General features: G+C 38.7%; 1 protein-coding gene across 6 annotated transcripts in view; it reads right to left on the reverse strand.

Moving 5' to 3' along the window:
- LOC121941726 (proto-oncogene vav-like) overlaps positions 1 to 21,221 on the reverse strand; it is a 39,636-nt gene that overhangs the window by 3,033 nt on the left and 15,382 nt on the right. For 2 of the 6 annotated variants that reach the window (XM_042484582.1, XM_042484581.1), the window contains 24 exons: positions 20,252 to 20,371; positions 19,643 to 19,738; positions 19,420 to 19,536; positions 15,143 to 15,259; positions 13,531 to 13,589; positions 12,989 to 13,054; positions 11,866 to 11,974; positions 10,527 to 10,622; positions 10,331 to 10,399; positions 10,021 to 10,224; positions 8,648 to 8,743; positions 7,696 to 7,764; positions 7,527 to 7,613; positions 7,351 to 7,436; positions 7,130 to 7,265; positions 6,933 to 7,042; positions 6,281 to 6,382; positions 6,084 to 6,178; positions 5,951 to 5,973; positions 4,765 to 4,801; positions 4,482 to 4,660; positions 2,595 to 2,660; positions 2,258 to 2,289; positions 986 to 1,096 (listed from right to left, as the gene is read on the reverse strand). In XM_042484582.1, the coding sequence (XP_042340516.1) occupies positions 986 to 1,096; positions 2,258 to 2,289; positions 2,595 to 2,660; positions 4,482 to 4,660; positions 4,765 to 4,801; positions 5,951 to 5,973; positions 6,084 to 6,178; positions 6,281 to 6,382; positions 6,933 to 7,042; positions 7,130 to 7,265; positions 7,351 to 7,436; positions 7,527 to 7,613; positions 7,696 to 7,764; positions 8,648 to 8,743; positions 10,021 to 10,224; positions 10,331 to 10,399; positions 10,527 to 10,622; positions 11,866 to 11,974; positions 12,989 to 13,054; positions 13,531 to 13,589; positions 15,143 to 15,259; positions 19,420 to 19,536; positions 19,643 to 19,729 (2,153 nt within the window). In that variant the 5' untranslated portion in view covers positions 19,730 to 19,738; positions 20,252 to 20,371. The remainder of the gene's footprint in view (positions 1 to 985; positions 1,097 to 2,257; positions 2,290 to 2,594; positions 2,661 to 4,481; positions 4,661 to 4,764; positions 4,802 to 5,950; positions 5,974 to 6,083; positions 6,179 to 6,280; positions 6,383 to 6,932; positions 7,043 to 7,129; positions 7,266 to 7,350; positions 7,437 to 7,526; positions 7,614 to 7,695; positions 7,765 to 8,647; positions 8,744 to 10,020; positions 10,225 to 10,330; positions 10,400 to 10,526; positions 10,623 to 11,865; positions 11,975 to 12,988; positions 13,055 to 13,530; positions 13,590 to 15,142; positions 15,260 to 19,419; positions 19,537 to 19,642; positions 19,739 to 20,251; positions 20,372 to 21,221) is intronic. The other 4 variants (XM_042484583.1, XM_042484584.1, XM_042484585.1 and 1 more) reach the window with 4 other exon arrangements.

The following is a 21,221-nucleotide window of genomic DNA, read 5'->3' on the forward strand; positions in this document are numbered from 1 at the left end:
CCTCGGTCTTGCTTAATCAGACTTTTCCACTTCTGCAAAGATCAGTGTCATATGACCATGGTTTTATGGATGATGTACTTGTCCTTTGTTAGAGAAGACGTGTTTTCCTGTTTCAGAGACGAAGCGATATCTGAGCTCAGAGAAATCCAGCTCTTTATCAAAGTTTAGCAAAGCTCGCTGTTCAACATATCTGAGCCAGCATGAGTTTGGTCATTGACTGTAGGGCTGCACAATATGCAAACAAAATCTTATCACTGTTTTTTGACAGATATTGTGGAGTGAGTCAGAAAATTAGTAGAAATGGTCATTTTTGCATTTTGTTTTCATTTTAAAAAATGATGATGTGATTTTTGTTGAGGTCTGTAACAAACAATCTTGTACCCTTACATGTGGAGTTTGATTTGAATGAATTAAATGATTAATCAGTCATCAAAATAGTTGCTAGATTTTCTGACAGTCAATCAATCATAGTTATACACAGCAACAGCTTCAAATGAATTTCAATGACTACGACCTGCTTCAAACTGAAATATTAAAACAATATATAATGCTATATACAATAATACTGAATATAACCACATCTAAATAACCTTTAATTTTAACCAAATTTATCCCAGCTTTAACAGAACAATCTAGTATCTTTTGACCTGCACATGAACAAATAAGCGTTTACTAGGAGGCCATCTTCAATATGTACACTTAAAGTAAAATAAACTATACATTTTTCCTGATAAAAATTCTCTTTTAAGGCGCCTGTTGGGTCAGTGGATAGAGCGGCACACCATATACAGAGGTTGTATCCTCGCCGCAGCGGCCGCTGGTTTGATTCCAGTCTCTACCCTTTGCTGCATGTCGCCCCCTCTCTCTCCCTCTCTCTCTCCCCCTTTCACGCTTAAACTGTCCTGTCCATTAAAGGCATTAAAAACCAAAAAAAATAATCTTAAAAAAAATAAATCTCTTTAATGAGTTATCTGCGAAGGCTTACTTGATGCTGATAGCAAACTCTCCTCCGTCTTTCTGCCGCACAAGGAACGTCCCATCAGACCGGGACATCAGCAGGTTTTTGGCAGCCGTTCTGTCCATATTTCCCGCGAACCTTCAAGCACAGTGAAAATCAGAACCTGACTCTTTGCTTAAAGCAAGACTGTAAATACTTTTGAAACAACACAAGGCAAAAGTGTGGGTTTCAATAAGTTACAACATGTTGCTTTAGAGTTGCTTGAACATTTTAAGTACTCTTATTTAGAATTTATAAGCAATATACAATAATATATTTGCAAATTTCTTTATCATTTCTTTATCAACTCTAATGCAGCTGTACTCGGATGAGAGGATATCAAGTGTTTATTAATGTACAGTATTTGTCAGCAGCTATACCTTCCACTATTTATTAAATGTTTATTTAAAAGGGACACAGCATATTAATGAACATCAGTATAAAACAGAAATGTTAATATGCCCGTGTAAGCAGGACTGCAAAGTGCAAAATTCAACACGTGTTGGTTGTGTGCATGAAAGTAAGGACGAGGAGCTATATTGCATATTTCATATTATTACTACAGTATAATGCTGTATCCATCATTAATTATCTATTTATACACTAACCTCCACTTAGGGTTGGAAGAATCATAGTTTTGACATTAACACATATATCTGCTTACAACTGTGTTATAGTGTGTTGTAAATCATGTATTAAATGTTTTTGTATGGCTATAAATGCAAATGGGGGGGGCAAGTAAGCTGTCAACAAAACAGGTTTTATTTACGACTGCTGCGCATTTCAAATTACTCTGGTGATGTAAGTTTTTGTTTGCAGAAAAATCTGGGTGTAAATTGGTGCAGTCTGAGGGCATCTTGTGTTGTTTCATTTCACAATGTCATACTTGATGATACCACCAGGTGACACCAAAGGAAATCATTTAGATCCTGCATGGTGACTTAGAGGACAACACCTGTGTTTTTACATGCTGGTTTTATTTATTCATGAGAGCAGCAATTTCATGACCAGCAACTAATATCTAAAGGTTAATTTATATTTTGCATTCAATGGTGTGAGGTGATAGATCCAATCAGTGTCACAATGATAGTTTTATTTTTTCCCAAAAGAAATCTGCTGGAGGGGGGCTATAAATAATGTTATTTTCCATCACCTTTGATGTGTTAATCAGTGTCTGTCACAACGCAGTACAATACAATATGATATAAAGCTATGAGGTTGGTGACCGACTGATTAAACATAGTTGCTGCTGATACTCACCAGCTGAAGCCAGACAGGTCAGAGGTCGGCCTCTGGAAAAAGGTGAAATCACACAGAGGTTAGGTGTAAGACTTTGCAAAGGTCCGTGGTCTTGGTGGTGACTGTTCTTCAGTTCTCATTACTGCTAATGTTGGTTTGAGCAAATGGTGTAAGCTGACACAAACCACTGAACTTAACGGAACATGTCAAGTTTGTTTTCTTGTGCTCAGATATCTCTTAAAAAGTATTTGAAAACTTATCAAAAAACACACATCAAAATACATTTTGAAAAGTATGTCATTTTTGTGGAGGGTGTGTGTTGTTTTGGAGCTCATGTTGGCCAGTGGATTGTACTCACAGAGATGTACGGCTGAACTTTTTGGCAGGGGAACCATCCCATCTGACCAACAGTTAGGTTTCTTCCCTGAGTGACACACACAACAACAAATCACATGGACTGGGCAGACTAACCAGTCATTGCAACACAGAAATGAATCATCAGATCAACATGAAGAAGTAACTTGGAAACAAACCACCACCCTAAAACAAATGGCTCATATGCAGCAGATATTGATCTGGGGCAATTCACACCATATTTGTATTCTGAGGAAGTCTCCCAGAGCTTTAGACAACTAATATGATGATTTATGGCTAGAAAAAGGCTTAATTAAATATTGTGGATCCACCAGTTCCAGAGTGTGGCTGATTAAAGCACAAAGCCAGTATTTCTCAAGCTTTAGCCCTTTTACTAACAAGACTTCAACATTACACAACAGTGTGTAAGATTTAGTGGCATCTAATGGTGAGGACTGCAGATTGTAACGCACCGAACCTTCTCCTGTGTGTCAGTCATGAACTCCTGGTTAAGATTCTTTCAGTGTTTTTTGTTCAGGAGGTTTTAAATTATCTGCAGAGGTCTCTTCCTCTCCAACACAAATAGAGAAGGCAGTACAGGCAGTTTCATGCTACAAATCAATGTTTCTCAGACGTTGTGCAGCATGTTGGAGACAGAGGGCTAGCCTAGCATCTGCAAATCTTCACTCACTTTTTTCCCCTAATAACTTAAGATCCGGACGCTTATTAAGTTTTTACCGGGAGCCGAATTGTCCGTAGAGGTCTCTGTCTCTCCAAAACAAATGGACCTGATGGACTGGTAAAAACACTGAATAAAAGTTTTAAACATCAGGGTTTTTATGAAGCTGGTTAGCTTGTCGCAAAGGGCCTGCTTACTACTGTGGCGGACATGAAGATATGAATGGCCCCATCTAGGCCAGTGTTTTGTTTTCCCATTCTGGGCTACCGTAGAAACATGGCGGTGCAACATGGATGAGGACCTGCTCCCTCTGTAGATAAATATGACTCATTCTAAAGCAACAAAACATAACAAATCTTATTTTCAGGTTATTATACACCCAAGAAAACATACTTCTTATTTCATATGCATTTCTACAAATATATCCTCCTAAATCCTACACACCGGACATTTAAGACAAATGTCTTTACTACCCTCGAAATATGTTCATTTAAAATAAACTTCACTCGTCAACTTTAAATAATCACAGCAAGCAATAAAGAAATAAAATAACTTTTGCTTATTGTTGTGAATGACACTTCTGTGAATCCAAAATTGTGGACAAGTTTCCCACAAACAATCCACCGAGTCAACAAAATCTAAACTGCTTTGTCATGCAACAATAACAGAACTGAAATATAAAGTGTGAGAAGTAGTAAAACATTCACTCACCAACCTACAAACTATGGTTTGCTTTGTAAAATTGATCAGCAACAGGGTAAGTTTCACTTGATAGGTCTTTTCTCAGCAGATTTGTCATTGTAGGAAAAGCACAGGTGTGACTTATAACAGTAACTATCGCTCCGTTCCAATCAGATATCCCAGTGGACCGTGACAGTGTGAAAATGAGCCGGCATGCACAATAACCCTAACCCTGAAACTAAAGCAGCTAAATGGTATTCAGCCACTGAGTGTGATTTATTTTTCAAATCAAAACCTTGTACATGAATCACATATTGGAGGTGTGCTGGTTGACGCAAGGGAGGAAGCAGAATGAGATACAGAGAGGAAAATTAGAAAAGAGACTCAAGGAGACCAAAGCACCTCACACCCACTCATTAACCACATGAAGTAAAGCTTGAAATGCAACAGAATAATGTGTGACCCCCCCCCCCAGCCTTACACAGTACACAGTACACAGTGTGTATACTTCTGTTTGTTTTTTAACGCTACCTCCCACCATGGCAGGTCGACATCTGCCCGGGTCAGCTCAACGATGTCCCCTTTGGAGAGGTTAAGTGGCTGGCCAAAGCCCACTGGGGGCGGAGGCAAGCCATAATACTCTTGACAAACCTCCATCTTAGGAAATCCTGAAGCCGAGAGCGAGGAGGAGATGTTTTGAGGAGGGAGATCTGACAGGCAATTCAAAAACTTTTATTCCATCAAATATTTCATTAATTCCTAAACATTTAGGAGGTTGTTTTGGGAAAATGTGCTGTTTAAAGATATTTCTTACCAACGTTGGAATGTCCGGAGGACCTCTGTGTTTTAGTCTGAAGGAACAAAAGAAAAAAAAAACTAGAGCAACTGCACTTTTCTATTTACACAAGTTAAAGGCTCTGTATGTAACTTTCAGAAAATCCTTGTTATTAGTGACACCTCTCTCTAAGGCTGCTCAGTGAACTGCATCCTTTGTAACCACGAGCGAGCACCTGTGTCGACCACAATGGTGACAAACAAGAGACTGACTGTGATCAACCAGCTTCATGTTGATAAAATTCTGTAAAATAAATTGTCATCATATTTAGAATAACATTACTATCTGTGTGTTTCTGTGTTTAATTTGAACCATTGACACCATGAGACTAAGAGGCTTGCTGATTGGTACTTACTTCATCATATAACCTAAACTTAGGATACAGTCAGCCTTACCTATAACCAGTCTATGGCTGTACCTCAGCTTCACTAGATTTGCCATTCAATGCTTCATAGCAAAGCTGCCCCAGGAGTCTGGATGAATTAGTTCACATTAATCACTCGATACAGTACTTTGCTAGCTGGAAATTCCTCTGCATTTCAAAGCGAGCCAATGTTGGGTAACATCCGCCAGCTAAAACCACAATATCGCAAAATATTTCAGTCAGTTTTTTCTTCAGGGTTACTGTTGTTACTGTTTGTTTGTCATACCCCACAAATGAGAGACCCCCCCCCCCGAGGAACGTAGACAGCAACTCTGGGGACAGACCTTCAGTCAGCGGCTAAAAAGCTCAAATTCAACCAGCGCAAACCTCAGCTGTAAGTACAAGTCCATCTCCGGGCTGCTGCTGCAGATGCAGCTCGCCATTAGGAGACATTTGCCACTAGGGCTTTCTGCCAGAAAGGGATTTTTTGGTTAAGGTTCATCACATTCTTCACATTCTTTACATAGAGGTCAGTCCACAGGCTGTTACAAGCAACTGACAAAGTCGGGGGAGGTCTCAGCTTTTAATTTACTGTGACAATCCCTTCACCCACTGGCTATTAAAAAATAAATAAACACGTAATTCATACATTTAAAAAAATACATACAGAATCTTTAGATATAAATGTCAAAAAATTACATATAGTATACAGACAGAGGAAAAGATCCAACAGAGGCTTATTTACCTTGACAGAAATAATATAAAACATAGCCACAGTGTCAAAGGTAAATGCAGACTTACCTTCCTTACAGTACCAGCATGATCTGTAATTTGAAGAGCACAATCAATGTGAGAAATGAGAATTACACTAATTCATGATAATTTACCAATATGAAAGTAATATGTAAACACATGCGCACACACGTAAACAGACCTGAGTTTCGACCACAAGCAGAGACTCTGCCTAAACACTCTTTATGTGCTGCCATTTTACAGCGAGTGCAGCGATAGCCCTGGAAAAATATTCCTCTGCAGACGACAGATGGAGAGATTCAGCTTCAGAGGAAAAACCTTTTTTAAAATTGGAGCTGAGAGATGAAATGGAGAGAAACAGCCACTGAGACAAAGTACCTCAACAGCATCGAGCAGGCCTTGCAGGAGGTGGTTTCCTCGAAGCAGTGCATCTGGAAGTCATGGTTGTTGGCCGTGGAGTTATCTGGACACATATTCGACCTACAACCGTGATGTGCAGATATTTAGACATTGCTTGGCTAACAAGCATTTACAGAGTAGGTCTTCACTAGAAGGTAGTTTGACTTCAGAGAAAGTAAAAAACTTGCTGTTGCCCTCTGCCCAGAGACCATCTGTTTGGTATTCCTGAGACTGAAGAAACCCACAGCAGCAGCAGCCAGTGCAGAATGCAAATAACATAATCAACGAATCATGTTCATATCCTACAAGGCTGAGCAATCGGCAAAACTGCGACACAAAACAAATAATGACAATTGGCTGCAGCTTAACTTGTAAGTCAGTGTCTGTCAACAGAGTCAGTTCTGTTTCTCTTCTCGTGTTTTACATGAAACAGTTTACTTTTCTAAATATTGCCTGCACACAAAGTTTCTCTTTTTAGCTATGTTTCTGACATAATGACACAGCTTTCAAACTCCTAAGATGCTTCTATTACCTCTACTCTCATCTTTGGCAAGAATTTATTGTGTGTGTTTCCATGTATTATATGTGCACGTGAGTGTGTGTGTGTGTGTGTGTGTGTGTGGTAACTCACAGTGCCATCTCAAACTGTTCCAGCCATTTCTTCTTCAGCTCTCTGGTTTTGAAGAATAAATCGTATCCACACCTCCCATAGCAGTCCAGCAGAAGGAACAAATAGGACCACTGTTCACATACACACACCGTTAGCTTTATGTACACCTAATAGATGTACTGTCTGGTATCATTTGTGCTACAGATTAGCTGAAAGACCTTCTTATTGTCCTTTTCTCCTGTGGTTTCGTCTCGTATCTGGTAGTGCTGTAGTTCAATGATCTCCTTTAGCTCAAATGTCTCTCCGCTCTTCTTCTTACAGATAAACATGGCCTTATCGAAGAGGAATGCATACCTGACAAACAGCCACAGATACAACACAACTTTGCATACATGGTGTTGATGCATGAAAGTAACATTGAGACAGAATCAAAACACACCTGTCCTGTTTAGACTTTTTCTCTGGGCTGCAGATCTTCAGCTCACCGTCGATCTTCGGGCGACCGTAAAAAGCTAGAGACTGAGTCTTTAGAGCAGAGGAGAGTGAGGATGACCAGTGAAGAGAAGAAAAAAATTGAAATCCAAACAATAAATTCCAATTGAAACATGACCTCACCATGTTTTCTATGGACAACTGGAAGGTGGTGATCTGTCTGATGATCTCATTGTCTCGCTTCACCTCATTCACACACTGCGCCAAGTCCTGTAAACACACACAGACGGATTAATGAATGTTTAAATACACTACATTTAAGTTAGTGATTGACATAAACACACACACTTACTCTCATGGCATCAAGACCTGAACGAAGATTGTCCTTCTCTGCAGGGTCTGTGGTGTGCTTCACCAGCTCCTGCAGGCATATACAGAAAACATCAGGGGCAAACTGGTAACATTAACATGCAGAGGTGTAATGCAACTCAGTGGTGGAAGAAGTTCTTTACTTCCTTTTATGAAGTAACAGTACTAATACCTGGCTATAGAAAAACTTTGTTACCAGTAAAAGTCCTGGATTGAAAATGTGATTAAAGTAAAACTATGTAAGAAAAAACAGGAAAATGATGTTCTTAAAGCATTTAAAGTAAAAGTACTCAATGCAACTAAGTGAGTATTTCTATTATGAATTATTGTGCTTATTATGTTCTCAATTATTCAATAGATTTTCTGGTTTGTAAAACTTCTGAAAATAGTGAGAAACACCTCCAACAAGTCCAAAGTTACACAATTTTGATAAACCAAAATGCTTGTTTTGAACAACCAATGGTCTAAATCTCAAAACGATTCAATAAATTAAAAGTATTAAAACAATTAAAAGGAAAAGCAGCAAATCCATTATTTTTTTCATAAAATAGTTGTCAAAATAGTTGCCAATTAATTTTCTGTCAATAAACTTATTGCCATATGCTGTACTTGAATAATATAATAATAATAATAAAACAATAATAATAATATTAGCACTTCGTGCACTTTGAATGCAAAAAAAAACCCCACAATATGTAAAGGTACTTAAGTTGTAAAATACACGTAGTGGACTAAAAAGTACAATATTTGTGTGTGATGGAGTATGAAGAAGAATAAATAGAAAATACTCTACCTCTAGAAGTACCTCCAACTTGTGCTTTAGTGAAATACTTTGAGTGTAAACGTACTTAGTTACATTCCAACACACACACACACACACACACACACACACACACACACACACTCATATTAAACACACACCTGTGCAAACATACCTGCAACAGTAGGTGATATTTGAGGACCCTCTGCATAGGAACCATGAGTAAATCTCTGAGAGAAAAACGCCCACTATTTGCTCTGTTCGAACACTCCTGAAAGAAAAGGAAGCAAAAATCTGCAGTTAACTATAAATGAGTGAAGAGGATCCTGCGTGGAAGACTTCAGCCTTCCGGCCAGTTGTCCTTTGCGGCAAAATGCGGTACTAAAACCTTTTGGCCAGAAAGTATTTCCCATTTAGACCATCATTAAGAAAGTCTGGTAAAGCACAGATGGGACACCTAAAACCAGGGGCGGACTGGCAACAAAAAGCAGCTTGGGAATATGCTGTCATGCGGCTCCAATTTGATACCCCAAATACAAACACAGAACATGTTTGTCTATCAACTAATCATAGTGCTGAAAGAAAACACAATCTGCCAATTTGTATTGCTTGTGTTAGGTGTATATGTAAAATAATTTAACTACTTTTCCAAGGTCTTCCTCCCTATGGTTGTGAGCACAGAAAGAAAAATTTCAAAGCTGAATCATACAACATCAATAAATCGACATCAATAAAGCAGATCAGCAAAGTCGGCAGCCAACTGGCTAAATGAAATTATTAAATAAATATTAAATAATTAAACTTAACAGTGTAATAGTAATGAAAATATAATAAAATACTGTTTTGAACAGACACATTTTAAGGAGTGATTTAAAATATATAAACATGATATAGAATATCAAATTTACACATGTAAGCATCAAAGCACCTGCTCCCTGCTCACTTCTCTTTGATATTTATGCTTCTTCGTCCCTGTCCTCGTCATCACCTGTAGACCGCTTTAGTAAATGTGTTATCTTTGCACCTAACTGTATGCAACGACAGCCAGCAAAGACCCTTTTCTTGTTTTTGGCACATCTTCTCTGCACTGCCGAGCATTGGCTTCTCTCGTACTAATTTGGCAATGAGTGCTAGACTTAAAACAAGTGCTAGATAGGCCTGCTAACTGACTAAGTGATACTTGCAGTTTCTTTTGTAATCGCAATTGCTTTCTCGGATTGCATCAGCCATGTTTCTAAGACCTTTTGTGTATTAATTATGCATTTAATCTTATATATCACACATATATATATATGTAGGGTTCTTGTACATGATGTCATCTCAACATACACTGAATCTACCTTCAGTTCCATACTGAAATTTCAACCTTGAAATAACCAAAACTACTTCATTCCTTTCTCCAAAAAAACCCTCCCACACAAACAAATACATAACAAAATACTTCTGCTCACTTTGTGCACATTATAATACATCTATAAATAATTACTGTTCACTGTAAAATCACACATCTCCTGTGCTCCTGTGTTTTAACGAGTGTGTCTTCCTCACCTCCAGTTTCATTCTGATGTCCTCCCTTGTATTTGAAAGCTTGTCCAGGTGTTTTGTCGCCGTTTCCACCTGACTGCAGTAACGACCGTACAGTAAGAGCTTCTCCTTGTAGCTCAGAAACACCTGGTACAGGTTCTTGGCTCCGTAATCTAGGATAGAACTCCGAACCTCTTCTAACAAACTACGATGAATGATGGCCAACTCCTACGAATAAACATAGACAGAAAACACGTAAACAAGGCGAGATACATAAAGGTATATATGAACTGCACACGGTTGGGATCGGTTGGGAGATCACCTCCTTCCGTACCTCTACGTTGATGAAGATACTCTCTATGTCTTGAGGCTGGAGAAACTTTTGAAGAGGCTTCATAAAGTGCTGCACAAAAAAAGTTGTTAATCTCTCTTTGAATGTGCACATAATTAATTGTCTTTTTTTTGTGTGTCTGTGTGTGAGTGACTTTTCCATGTGTGATTAATGTGTGAGATTACAAAGGTGTGCACACCTGTAATATAGATTCCAGTGTATCAGTGTATTTCTCTTCTGTCTGTCTGATCTCCTGCAGGCAGCACTCCCGTTTGTCTACCCCGGTCTTCTGCTGCTGCAGAAACGCACACAAAAAAGGTCAAATTAAGCATAAAGAGATCACACAAGAGGATATTTAAGATTTGTTTAAACTTTAATCTTAGTGCCAAACTGAACATTAGAGGCAGATTTTCTAGAAAAATATCTATTAAGTACTTTTTTTAATTTCTTGATTACCAGTCTGTTGGCAATCCTCCTCCTTCTACAGTGGAAACAGTGGGCCAATTGACGCACAAATATTTGCCCAAAACATTATAGAAAGAACAGGATAATGCAGCACTTTTCTAAAAAGCAATGCAGAGACTCAAATAAAAGTAATCCCTCTTAATCATCATTTATGATCCACTAGATGTGTGTTGCAGCATATTCTTCTACAGAGATTCCTTCTTCTGTATTTTCTTTTTTTTGCTGTGTTTGGGATATTCCAGGGCACCGCATGCAGGTAAGGTTGGGAATTTAAAAAAAGGTAGCACTCAGTTAGGAGCGGCATGTAAACAGAGCACAGAAAAAACACAAATGTAAGAAAGGGAAAGATCAAGCGGAGTGAATCTGGGGCTGGCCTTCAGTTTCACGTGCAATAGTGTTTACAAACATTAAACCAAAAAATGTATACTGCATAGTTCACATTTAAATACAACAGCTTTTCATTTTTTACTGTCATTTTCTGAACATTTCTGTGTCATTTTTCCCTTGACGCCCTATTAATTTCTAACCCTGACTCTCCTGAAGCCTCATTCACACCAGCTGGTGTCGTGTCTCATAGCCAGACTGTGCTTTTATGAATTATGTAGCTGGGTGACATTTACTCATAATGCAGGATGGGTCTGCTGTCTGAAGTTAAAATGGCTCCAGTCTGCAAATGGAGACACATTGCAAAAATCTCTGCACAACTTTGGGTGGTTTGGATCACTGGTTCTCAAACTGGGGGTCATAACACACACAAAATAAATCTGAGAAGATTTAGAGATATAGGAAAGCAGAAATCTACTGCACCAAACCGTGTTTATTTTTTCAGACTGTCTTCTACACTTTGCTTTCCTCTGGCAAATTACTGAATAATTTTTCCTACTAAGGCATCTAAATGCAACCAGTGACAAGAGGTCTCAAGTAAAAATTGTTTCGCTTTAGGGATCCACTGGTTTTGATGATCAAACAGAGACTTTGACCTTGAATTCTGAACTCCCGTGGTCAAACACAGACCTTCAAAGCTTCCAGGTTACCAAAAGGCACAGCTTCCTTTTTGTTTGCGGTCCACTCACAGTTTCAGGTTGTTCATCCGTCCTCATCAGGTCTTCATAGATCTCGTCTCCTTCGTTCTCCTCATCCTCCACAAAGTCGTACAAGTCATCATCCTCGTCCACTGTGTCACTGATACACACACACACACACACACACACACACACACACACACACACACACACACACACACACACACACACCACTGTTATCATCAGAATTTTTGCCTTGTCTTCAACATCACTTTCTCGCTTCACAAAGAGGTCAGAGGTCACAGTGTGTAGGTGGTGGAGATTCACTATGTTGCTTGAGGATAAATAAAGCATGATGGATACTTGGAGTGCTGAAATGATTCTGTTTTTCTTTTTTGGCTGACAAATGTGCTCCATAATATATAACAAACTATAGATTAATACTTAGTGTGGGCAGAGTGTTGCCATGTTTAAATTCTGATGAGGAGTTTAGGAGAATATAGTTAAAATTATTAAATGATATTCAAAATTACTCTTTCCTTCATTTTATTGCTTAAATAGGAAATTGCGTGGTAAATCTATTTACTAAACTCATCTACGAAAGGAATATATTTCTCCATGTGCATTTATAGAAAAAGTAACATTTGGTGCATTAACAGCTGCAGCTTCATATTTGCATTAGTATCCAGATATGATTCAATTTTAAGTTCAGTGGGTCCCAATTATATATTTTTTTCTTTTAAATATTTAAGATTCCATAAGATTTGCATTCATTTGAAACCGCTTCTTAGAAATTATGCTGGCAAACTAAATTTATTTTTAGTCAACACATCTGCTGTCATTTGTAGATATATTGGCCTCAGCTGGGTACAAACAAATTATAAAGATAGACTGGTATGATGGGTGCTTTCTCTAATTGTAGGTGCAGCTGTCATTTTTTTTTTTTTTTTTTTTTTTAACATGGAGTCTTTAAATGAAAGGGTTAAACAAGAGGTTTAAAGGCCTTGATGCTGAAAATGCAGACCAAAAGGAGAAATTGCTATTGACCTGTGCTCCAATTTGTTTAAACCAACAAAACAATAAAACATTGATAAGAACAAACAGGGCACTTTTTAAAACCGCCTCTCCTTATTGTCAACAATATTATTTTTAAATGACTGAAAAAAAGACTTACTCTATCTGGTCAGACAGGCCACTGTAGATCTCATCATCCGGAGCGCATCCACCCAAAGGAAAAGGCCTGGAGATGGGGAGGTGCATTTGTAGGTGATGGTGTAAAAAGGAAGAAAAGTGCAGGGAGAATGAAAATTACATGAATGTTGTAATCAATTAATTGATGTTCTTATAGATAAAGCTGGGTTGTAGGCAGAAGCAGACAAGCCACCATTACTGTAATGAATGTAAAGTATTTCACTTTTTGAGCGCCTTTGCCAAGAAGATAGTCATGGTGAAAATATAGTCATCATTAAAATTATGGTTAGAAACCAAATATTTTAAACTTTTTAGCAGTTTTAACAGACAGACGTCTTTTCTGCTGTTACCAGCTCCTCCAGCTTTGGGACAAACAAACACATTCTCTGCTGCATGAAAACAGTTTTACTTTAAAAATTTCTAATAAATCTTCTTTTATTTAATGTTTAAATGCTGTGTGTAACTGATAAAAAAGTGAACTGCATTAACACTTTAAATATGCAACAGAGGAAGGATGTTACTTACTGGAGTCTTCCTTGTGTAGCAATGGGTGAATGGGAGAGAATGGACAAAGTGTCTATAACCTGTGGCACACAGGGACACAGTTTAAAGTTAGTACTTCCTTTACAGAAAGAGAGACAGAATCTGGCAGAGAAACAGCAAGAGCTGTTTCACACTTTAATCACTGACACTGAATAATTCTCTCTGACCTGGTTTCACCCAGGACTGCGGTATCATGATGAGTGATCTCAGAGAACCAATTTCATGAGAGATGTGACCAGATACAAACTCAGAGATTTTTTTTCTGATTATGCAATAAAGTGCTTCAGTGAGGTCTAATATCACTGCCTAACTGGACTTGGTTGTTGTGTTAATGTTTCATAACGTATTCTCCCTCTCCAAAATTACCCTTGACTTTTGTTGCATTTGAAAACATTCTCCAAAGTTGCAGCGAGAGACAAATAAAAATTCAACAGCTGCTTCCTGAACTAAGGTTGTTCTCTTTCAGAGAGAAAAAGAAAGAAAGAAAATGGGCCTGTCATGACACTTGTGGTGATATAAAATAAAAATACTGTCCAAATAAGGAGTGTATCTCTCAGTCAATACTGCTGAACCATTATTTTTACTGTCATTCAAGATAGAGAGAAGAAGCTGTGACAAGAAGTGAAAGTCTGAATGAGAATTAAAAAAAAAACCCAAAACATTTGAATGGACCGATTTACAATCATAATAATCAGCATATCTTCAATAAGACTTATAAGGAAGATTTTTGGGAAACACACTTATAGTTTCCTTGGCAAGAATCAGATGACAGGATCAGTACCGGTCTCAGTTCTGCACAGTAAATATGAAGCTACAGCCAGCCTTTGTGTCTGTGGTAGTGGGCATATGAAAATGCAGAAGAATAATCTGTAGTTTGAGCAACAGCTGTAGAGCCAGTGAATCTTTCAGATATTCGAAAGATGAGCAAGGATATCTAGGTGCAGGTAAGACTGCAGTAAGTTTACAACGCTTTTATACATACTACCCACATTGTTATGATACAAGCTGGTTGAACATCTGTAAGTATCCCTTTACGTAAAGCTTCTGAATACTTCTTACAACACTGTAAATCACACTCTTCTGATAACACTGCACCTGTGCATTTTATGTACTTTATTGCACAGGTTGACTGACTCGAAGCAGTAAAGTGAAACGAAAAGCTCAGTGACGGTAACACTCTGTAAACAAAAAGGACAAATATTGTAAAAGGACCCCACAGTCAGGTTGGTGTCCAGCTCCTGCTGCCTCATTTAATTTTCTTCCTCTTAACTTTGTACATACTAATCAGAAAAGTGCACATTTCAATCCCCTGCTGTTCAAACTAAAGTGCTGTGGCTGCACTGCACTGAAAGTGAAAGAGAACTGTGAAATACTGCATTCGTTCTCTCAGCCGCTTCAATTATAAAATTACCAAACTACTTCCTGTTAGAGCTGTGTGGGTGTCTGCAAGCTGCAGTAAGGAGTCAGGGCTCTTCACGCTTCTGACTTCAACCATTATGACAGGAGTATGAGTGCACAATCTCTCTCTTACTGTACTGTACTGAATAAGATAGATAGATAGAAAGATAGGTAGATGGATGTGGTGGGGTGATACCTTTCCGAAGTCTCGGACATCAAACAGGTCAAAGGCCTCAAACAGTTCACTCTTTTTGAGATGAAACTTCTCCTGACAAACTCCCAGAAACGTCCGGATATTCTTCAGGCACAGGAACTAAAAACAAACACGAATGTTACTTTACTTCTACTGAAACGATTAGTTTATCATTTGATGACCAGAACATTTAACAACTACGATTCTGATAATCTATTTACAGTTATGTGGTTTTTCAAAGAACAAGCCTCTACAGCCACACCAGAGGTTCAATTATCAGCATGCATGAAAGCATGACAATTTTAAAGAGACAGTTCACTTTAAACTCAAAAATACATATTTCTCCTACCTGTAGTACTATTTATCAATCTAGACTGTTTTGGTGTGAGTTGCTGAGTGTTGGAGATATCAGCCGTGGGGATGTCTGCCTTCTCTCCAACATAATGGATCTAGATGGTGCTCTGCTCTTGGTGCTCAAAGCACAAAAAAAAAATACATTTTAAAAGCCAATAGTGACGTCTTTTTCCAGAAATCCTGACCCCCCAGAATCCTTACTAAAGATACTCCTTAGACCATGCTGTGAGCAGTTTTATGTAAGAACTATTTTTTATCTAACTATCAACTGAATCATCCCGTAGAAGGAAGCGGGCATCTAGTCATGGGCCCTTTTTACACAGAGACTGCCCTACAGGGTCACTACACAGTCACTTCTTTATGCCTCCTTTGCATGTTTACACAGAACCCAACTACAGCAGAATTATTCCTCTCCAGTGTGTGATTGACTGAAAAACTGCATCCTGGCAGCAAAGCAGGTGTTTTCAGAGCTACTGTCTCAAGCACTAAGCTTCTAGTCCATGAGCAGTTGCATGCTTCCTTCTGCATAGTGATACAGTTGGTGGGTGTGGTGTTTTTGGGTTTTTTTTGTTGCTTTGAGCGAGTGCCTAGTTCAATAAAATTTGAGAGAAAGCAGACATCTCCATGGCTGATATCTACAACAATGGGTAACTCACACCAAAACAATTGAAACTGATAAATAACACTATAGGTAAGAGAAAAATAATATTCTTGTTTTTAGGATGAACTGTCCCTTTAACTGTGTTTAGCAGGTTTCACCAAGTGTCAGCCTTTTAGTGCAGCTTGTCAGCATTCTAACTTTCATTAAATCTGGAGGTATTTGGTCTTATTTTTGTGCCAATTCATCCAGCAGATGTTGACATTTTTCACAGGATGGTGGCACTAGAGGAAAAGTCATGTGATTATCAAATTGATTCATCCTCAGGGGAAGATGGATGTGTGACATCAAGACAAGACATTTAATTTTAAAAAATCTGTCATAATATTTCTGTATGTACCGAAATGGTGGTTCAATCAACATGTCACTGGTATAGCTAGAAAAAAACACCAAAAAAGGGAGGGAACAAGGCTGAACCAAAACCTGTAGCAAGATAGACCATAAACAAAACCCTTAAAAACCCTAAAATCTACAAATAAGACAAAACGTTTCAAAGACAAAACAAAGCAGGCTTACAAACATAGAATATCAATATAACACATAATAAATACATTTGTAAGCACATACAGTGTTACACATCATACATTTCAAACAGACTTTAAAATTCAAACTGCATATCATGTTGGCTCTGCTGTTTGTCTAATGAGCTTTTCACACTTAGTGACACCAAATAAACTTGCACTTTATTTTAAAGTGAATGTAAATTTTGCTCATGCAGCCACATGGACCACATGAACACGAAGAGCAGTGAACCAACACAAAGACATGTCTGATGCTAAAATAATCAGTACGAAAGGGCATAACTAAAATATAACTACAAAAGAAACCAGTGAGAGCGCTGTGCACAGTATGGCTGACATGGTGGTCAGACATATGCCGTTTTACATAACTTCCTGAACCTGCTGCTCTTGTTCGCTCTTTGTGTGTCTCTGTCTGTTCAGCAGTGGGAAATGAGGAACTCTAATTTGAGAAAAAGGGGAAATGTTGAGTTTGAACTGATACTGCTGCACACATCACATCACTCTGTCAGGAGAGTACACAGACATACATATGTGCATCCCTGCAGCAGTAACTCATAGCGTAGCATTGCAAGAGTCCAGAGAAGATCCTCCACTTTTGTAATATCAACTGCTGCGTGTGTGTGTGTGTGTGTGTGTGTGTGTGTGTGTGTGTGCATGTGTCTACACGTCAAAGTGGACTCTCATATTCTGTTAATCACCGGATGTTTCTTAACCACTCTTGACCTCATAGGATTTCCCAAGGTTTCACATGCACGTGTCGAAGCACATTAACCCCTGCATACACACACACACACACACACACACACACACACACACACACACAAACTTTAAAACATCACGGTGAGTCCTGTCTGAGGTGATCAAGGACTTCCCTTGAGACACTTAGCTCAACCTTGTGATAGCCTGTCTCCTCTTCTCTGTCATACTCTCACAGTCCCCGTCTTTCTCACGTCTTCATCTTAAATTTCTCTAACATTCAGTTTATTTGAGCACATGAGAAAAGGTTTCATGAGAGATGATTCATGATCCAAGTTTTTAGAGTGGATCTGGATCAAGGGGAACCCAGGAATTTTCAGAAAAGATTTCTTAGATGAGAAGATCGATGCCACTCTTTAGTTTGTACTGTAAATATGTTGGAGCCAGCAGCCAGTTAGGTTAACTTAGTTTAAAGTCTCCACGAAATATAAAATACATTTTTCCAGTTTTAATCCTGTGTCCCTTTGTTACCTGATCATTTATCTCTTTTTGTAATGCAAAATGTATTTTCACAAATCTATATTAGAGTATTTTTACAAAACAAAACAAAATCCCTTCTTCTTTCTGTAAAACGGTTTTAAATGCTGTGATGAATAATCTTGCACTCAACCACGTTTACAAATGATCATGCAATCACATGTGATTTAAGAAACTAGCTAGCCAAAGTGGTCACATAAAACCACACTTTATCATTTATGAGTGGTAGTGGCTGACTGACAGAGCTATATGGAGAAAGACATTAGGCATGCATTTGGATATCAGTGAGCAAAACCTTTATGTTTTTATTTCCAATATGTGGCTTAAGGTCACAGTCATTCATCTCTCCCTCGTTCTCCTCTTGATGTAATGCAAGGGAAGTGTGTGAGGAGCCAACACTCTGCTGTAGCCCCGTGTAATGCTAAACTCTAAGCCAAACAGATTTTCAGCAGTGGAATCAATTTTAATTTTAAATCCTTCTTGTAAACTGTAAACTAAAATATTCCATTTCACTGAGAAACATGTAAAAGTCCTGAAGCTAAAGATGCTATAATCTCAGTTTCATGGGAACTTAAAAGACTGTGAAAAAGGGAAGCAGTTATCTTGGTTCTGTCCATGCGATTTATCTCATTTGTGTAATCCATACAAAAACCAAAATGTAAATATGACAAACTGCTTGTTTCACTGGGAGTTATGTGTTGGGCTTTATCTTAGCTAAGTAGTTGCCAGGCAGAAACAACAGAACATCGCTGCTTGCAGAGAAGAAATACACCGGAAACGACGTTACTGTAGGCACCATTATATCAGTATTGTTAGTCCCGTTGTACCCCGTGCTATAGCACTCCTCTGTGCAATTTCTCAAATGTGCAATCTCCGTCCAACTCTTGAATGTAGGCTACATTTAACATGATAAACATTACATACTTTACTTTTAAATATTCAAACATTTACATACGGTGCTAATTGTTAACTCTATATTTCTCTGTATTTCTATTTTATATTTTCATATACTTGCCCTGGTACTTATTTGACTTGCTATAATTCTTCATGCTGGCATCAGAGTGACTGTGACGAACCACAATTTCCCCCTGGGGATCAGTAAATATTTCTGATTCTTACAACAGATATAATGTGTAAAGCAGTCAGCTTTAGAGGTGCCGGTTGGCAGATTTTGTTAGCTTTCAACAGAGCCGGGCTAGCTGTTTTCCATTTTTACCAGTCTTAATACCAAAGTAAGTTAAAACATAAAATCTTACTGCACAAACAGATTTTCTTTTTGTAAAACAAGACATTTAGAGTTCAATAAAAGAGTGAGTACTCTAATCGTTTCTCTCTGTCTGTTCTTCATAATCATCATCCCCTCCACTCTCTGTACCCTCTTTCCCGACGTGACCAGATACAGATCACAGTATTTCCCTATCGGAAAGCCTCGGGGCTTCAGTGATGCCTCCTGGTTGTGATGAAAATGGCTTATGGAAATGGATCAGGAAAAGGTGTGTGCGTATGTGTGTTACCTGGGACATCTGTGGACGCAGGTTGATTTCTCTCAGGTTGACGGCCTGAGGCAGCAGGTTGTTGAGCAACTGGCAGAGCAGCACGCCATCTCTCAAAGCCTGAGCCAGGTCGCACACCTGGCACAGCAAATACACACACACACACAAAATCAGGCTGAGGAACCAAGACACGGTGAGTGCTAATGTGCAGGAGTGTGTATTGCATGTGACAAAGCTGATTTACCTGTGCCCCCTCCCATGTGACCCGGTGGTTCTCGGGAAGAACTCGACAGTCGATTAACCACATCGCACACTGCCGCCACAACTCCATCTTTGTTTTCTGATAGACAGACAGAGAGATCAATGGGTAAATTAATAGATGGAAGCATCCAGTAACAGTAAAATCAAATTTTAAGTTGACCCTTTCCAGTCCAATCAGAGAGGAGTTAGCTTAACAAAGAGTTGGGAGCAAAGTTTTCTAGATTATCTGTGAAATTTACACTGAATTGAAATGAAATGTATATTCATCGTCTGAAATCACACAAAAAAATCCTGAATCATGATATAAATAAACCAGCTCTGAATCTCACGGTCAAAATCTACCTTCTGTTTTTTGAAGTACAATAAAACCTGGATTTTGAAAGTTCTGAAGAATGAGACTTAGACCAAATCAGTAGCAAATCTGTCGGCCTACAGCAAACAATGAGCAGTCACTCTAACTTTGTCCATTCAGTGAAATATTGGCCTTCTTGAAACCCAGAAAATGAACATAAAAAGCCACCACTCCTCTCAAAAACTTAATAAATTTCTAACTGCATATCAGTGTGGGATGAGTATTACAATCAGCTCTCACCTTCAGTTTCTCCCGGCAGCTCCGTGTCTTCTTTCTCAATGTTCTCCTCCTTTCATTATCTTATTGCCAAACTTCAGCGCTCTTGTTCAGCCTTTCTTCCGTGGTGGGTGTTCTGCAGAGCTGCACCGTGTCAAAGACTTTTAACTTCATGCCGCAACTTCCTTTTTCCTCTGACGCACCCTCATAGTCGCATTCACACTTGCAGAAGCACACACACACACACACACACACACACACACACACACACACACACACACACACACAGTCACACACACACACACACACAGCTGCACACACACACACACACACACACACACACACACACACACACACACACGCGAAGCTGCTGCTGCTGCTGCTATGAGTGATACAAGTTGATAAAAGCCAAGTATGATCTCTGTGTGAAATGTGTATTATATATGTACAACAGATCAGAAGGGGAGTGAGTGTGCATACTGTAAATGTGTTACAGAACACAAGTTTATCAAAAGATAAATGTGCTGCAAGCACAACATATTTTAAACAGAGCCCTAAAACTTTTAATGTGGTAAAATTACCTCATTAGGGAGATGTAGTCCATGCATATGCAAGTTTTATTGAAGTTTGTGGGGCTTATTTGCACAATTTAGACGAAGCAAGGTGAACATTTCTGTACAAAGATCCCCTTTTATGTCTCTAAAATGATGTAAGAATGAAAAACAGAAGACCTTTTACTCTATTTGGGGGGGGGGGCAAAAATAAAAATCCTATATTTATACAGTACTGAACAGCTCATATTTAATGTGTGAAGTCAGTCTTAAAGCTGGGGAGTAAAGAGACAGACTGTCATGATATCATTAAACGAAAATTCCTGGAGCCGCTCTATGAATAATGGAGCAGCGGCTCGGACACTGACAGCACCCAGTGGTGATTTACTTGGAGGTGGGCACATAATTGGATTCACAGCAGAGAATCTCTACAATCAAACCGT

Source organism: Plectropomus leopardus, chromosome 4 (assembly GCF_008729295.1).
Source record: "Plectropomus leopardus isolate mb chromosome 4, YSFRI_Pleo_2.0, whole genome shotgun sequence".
NCBI lineage: Eukaryota > Metazoa > Chordata > Actinopteri > Perciformes > Serranidae > Plectropomus > Plectropomus leopardus.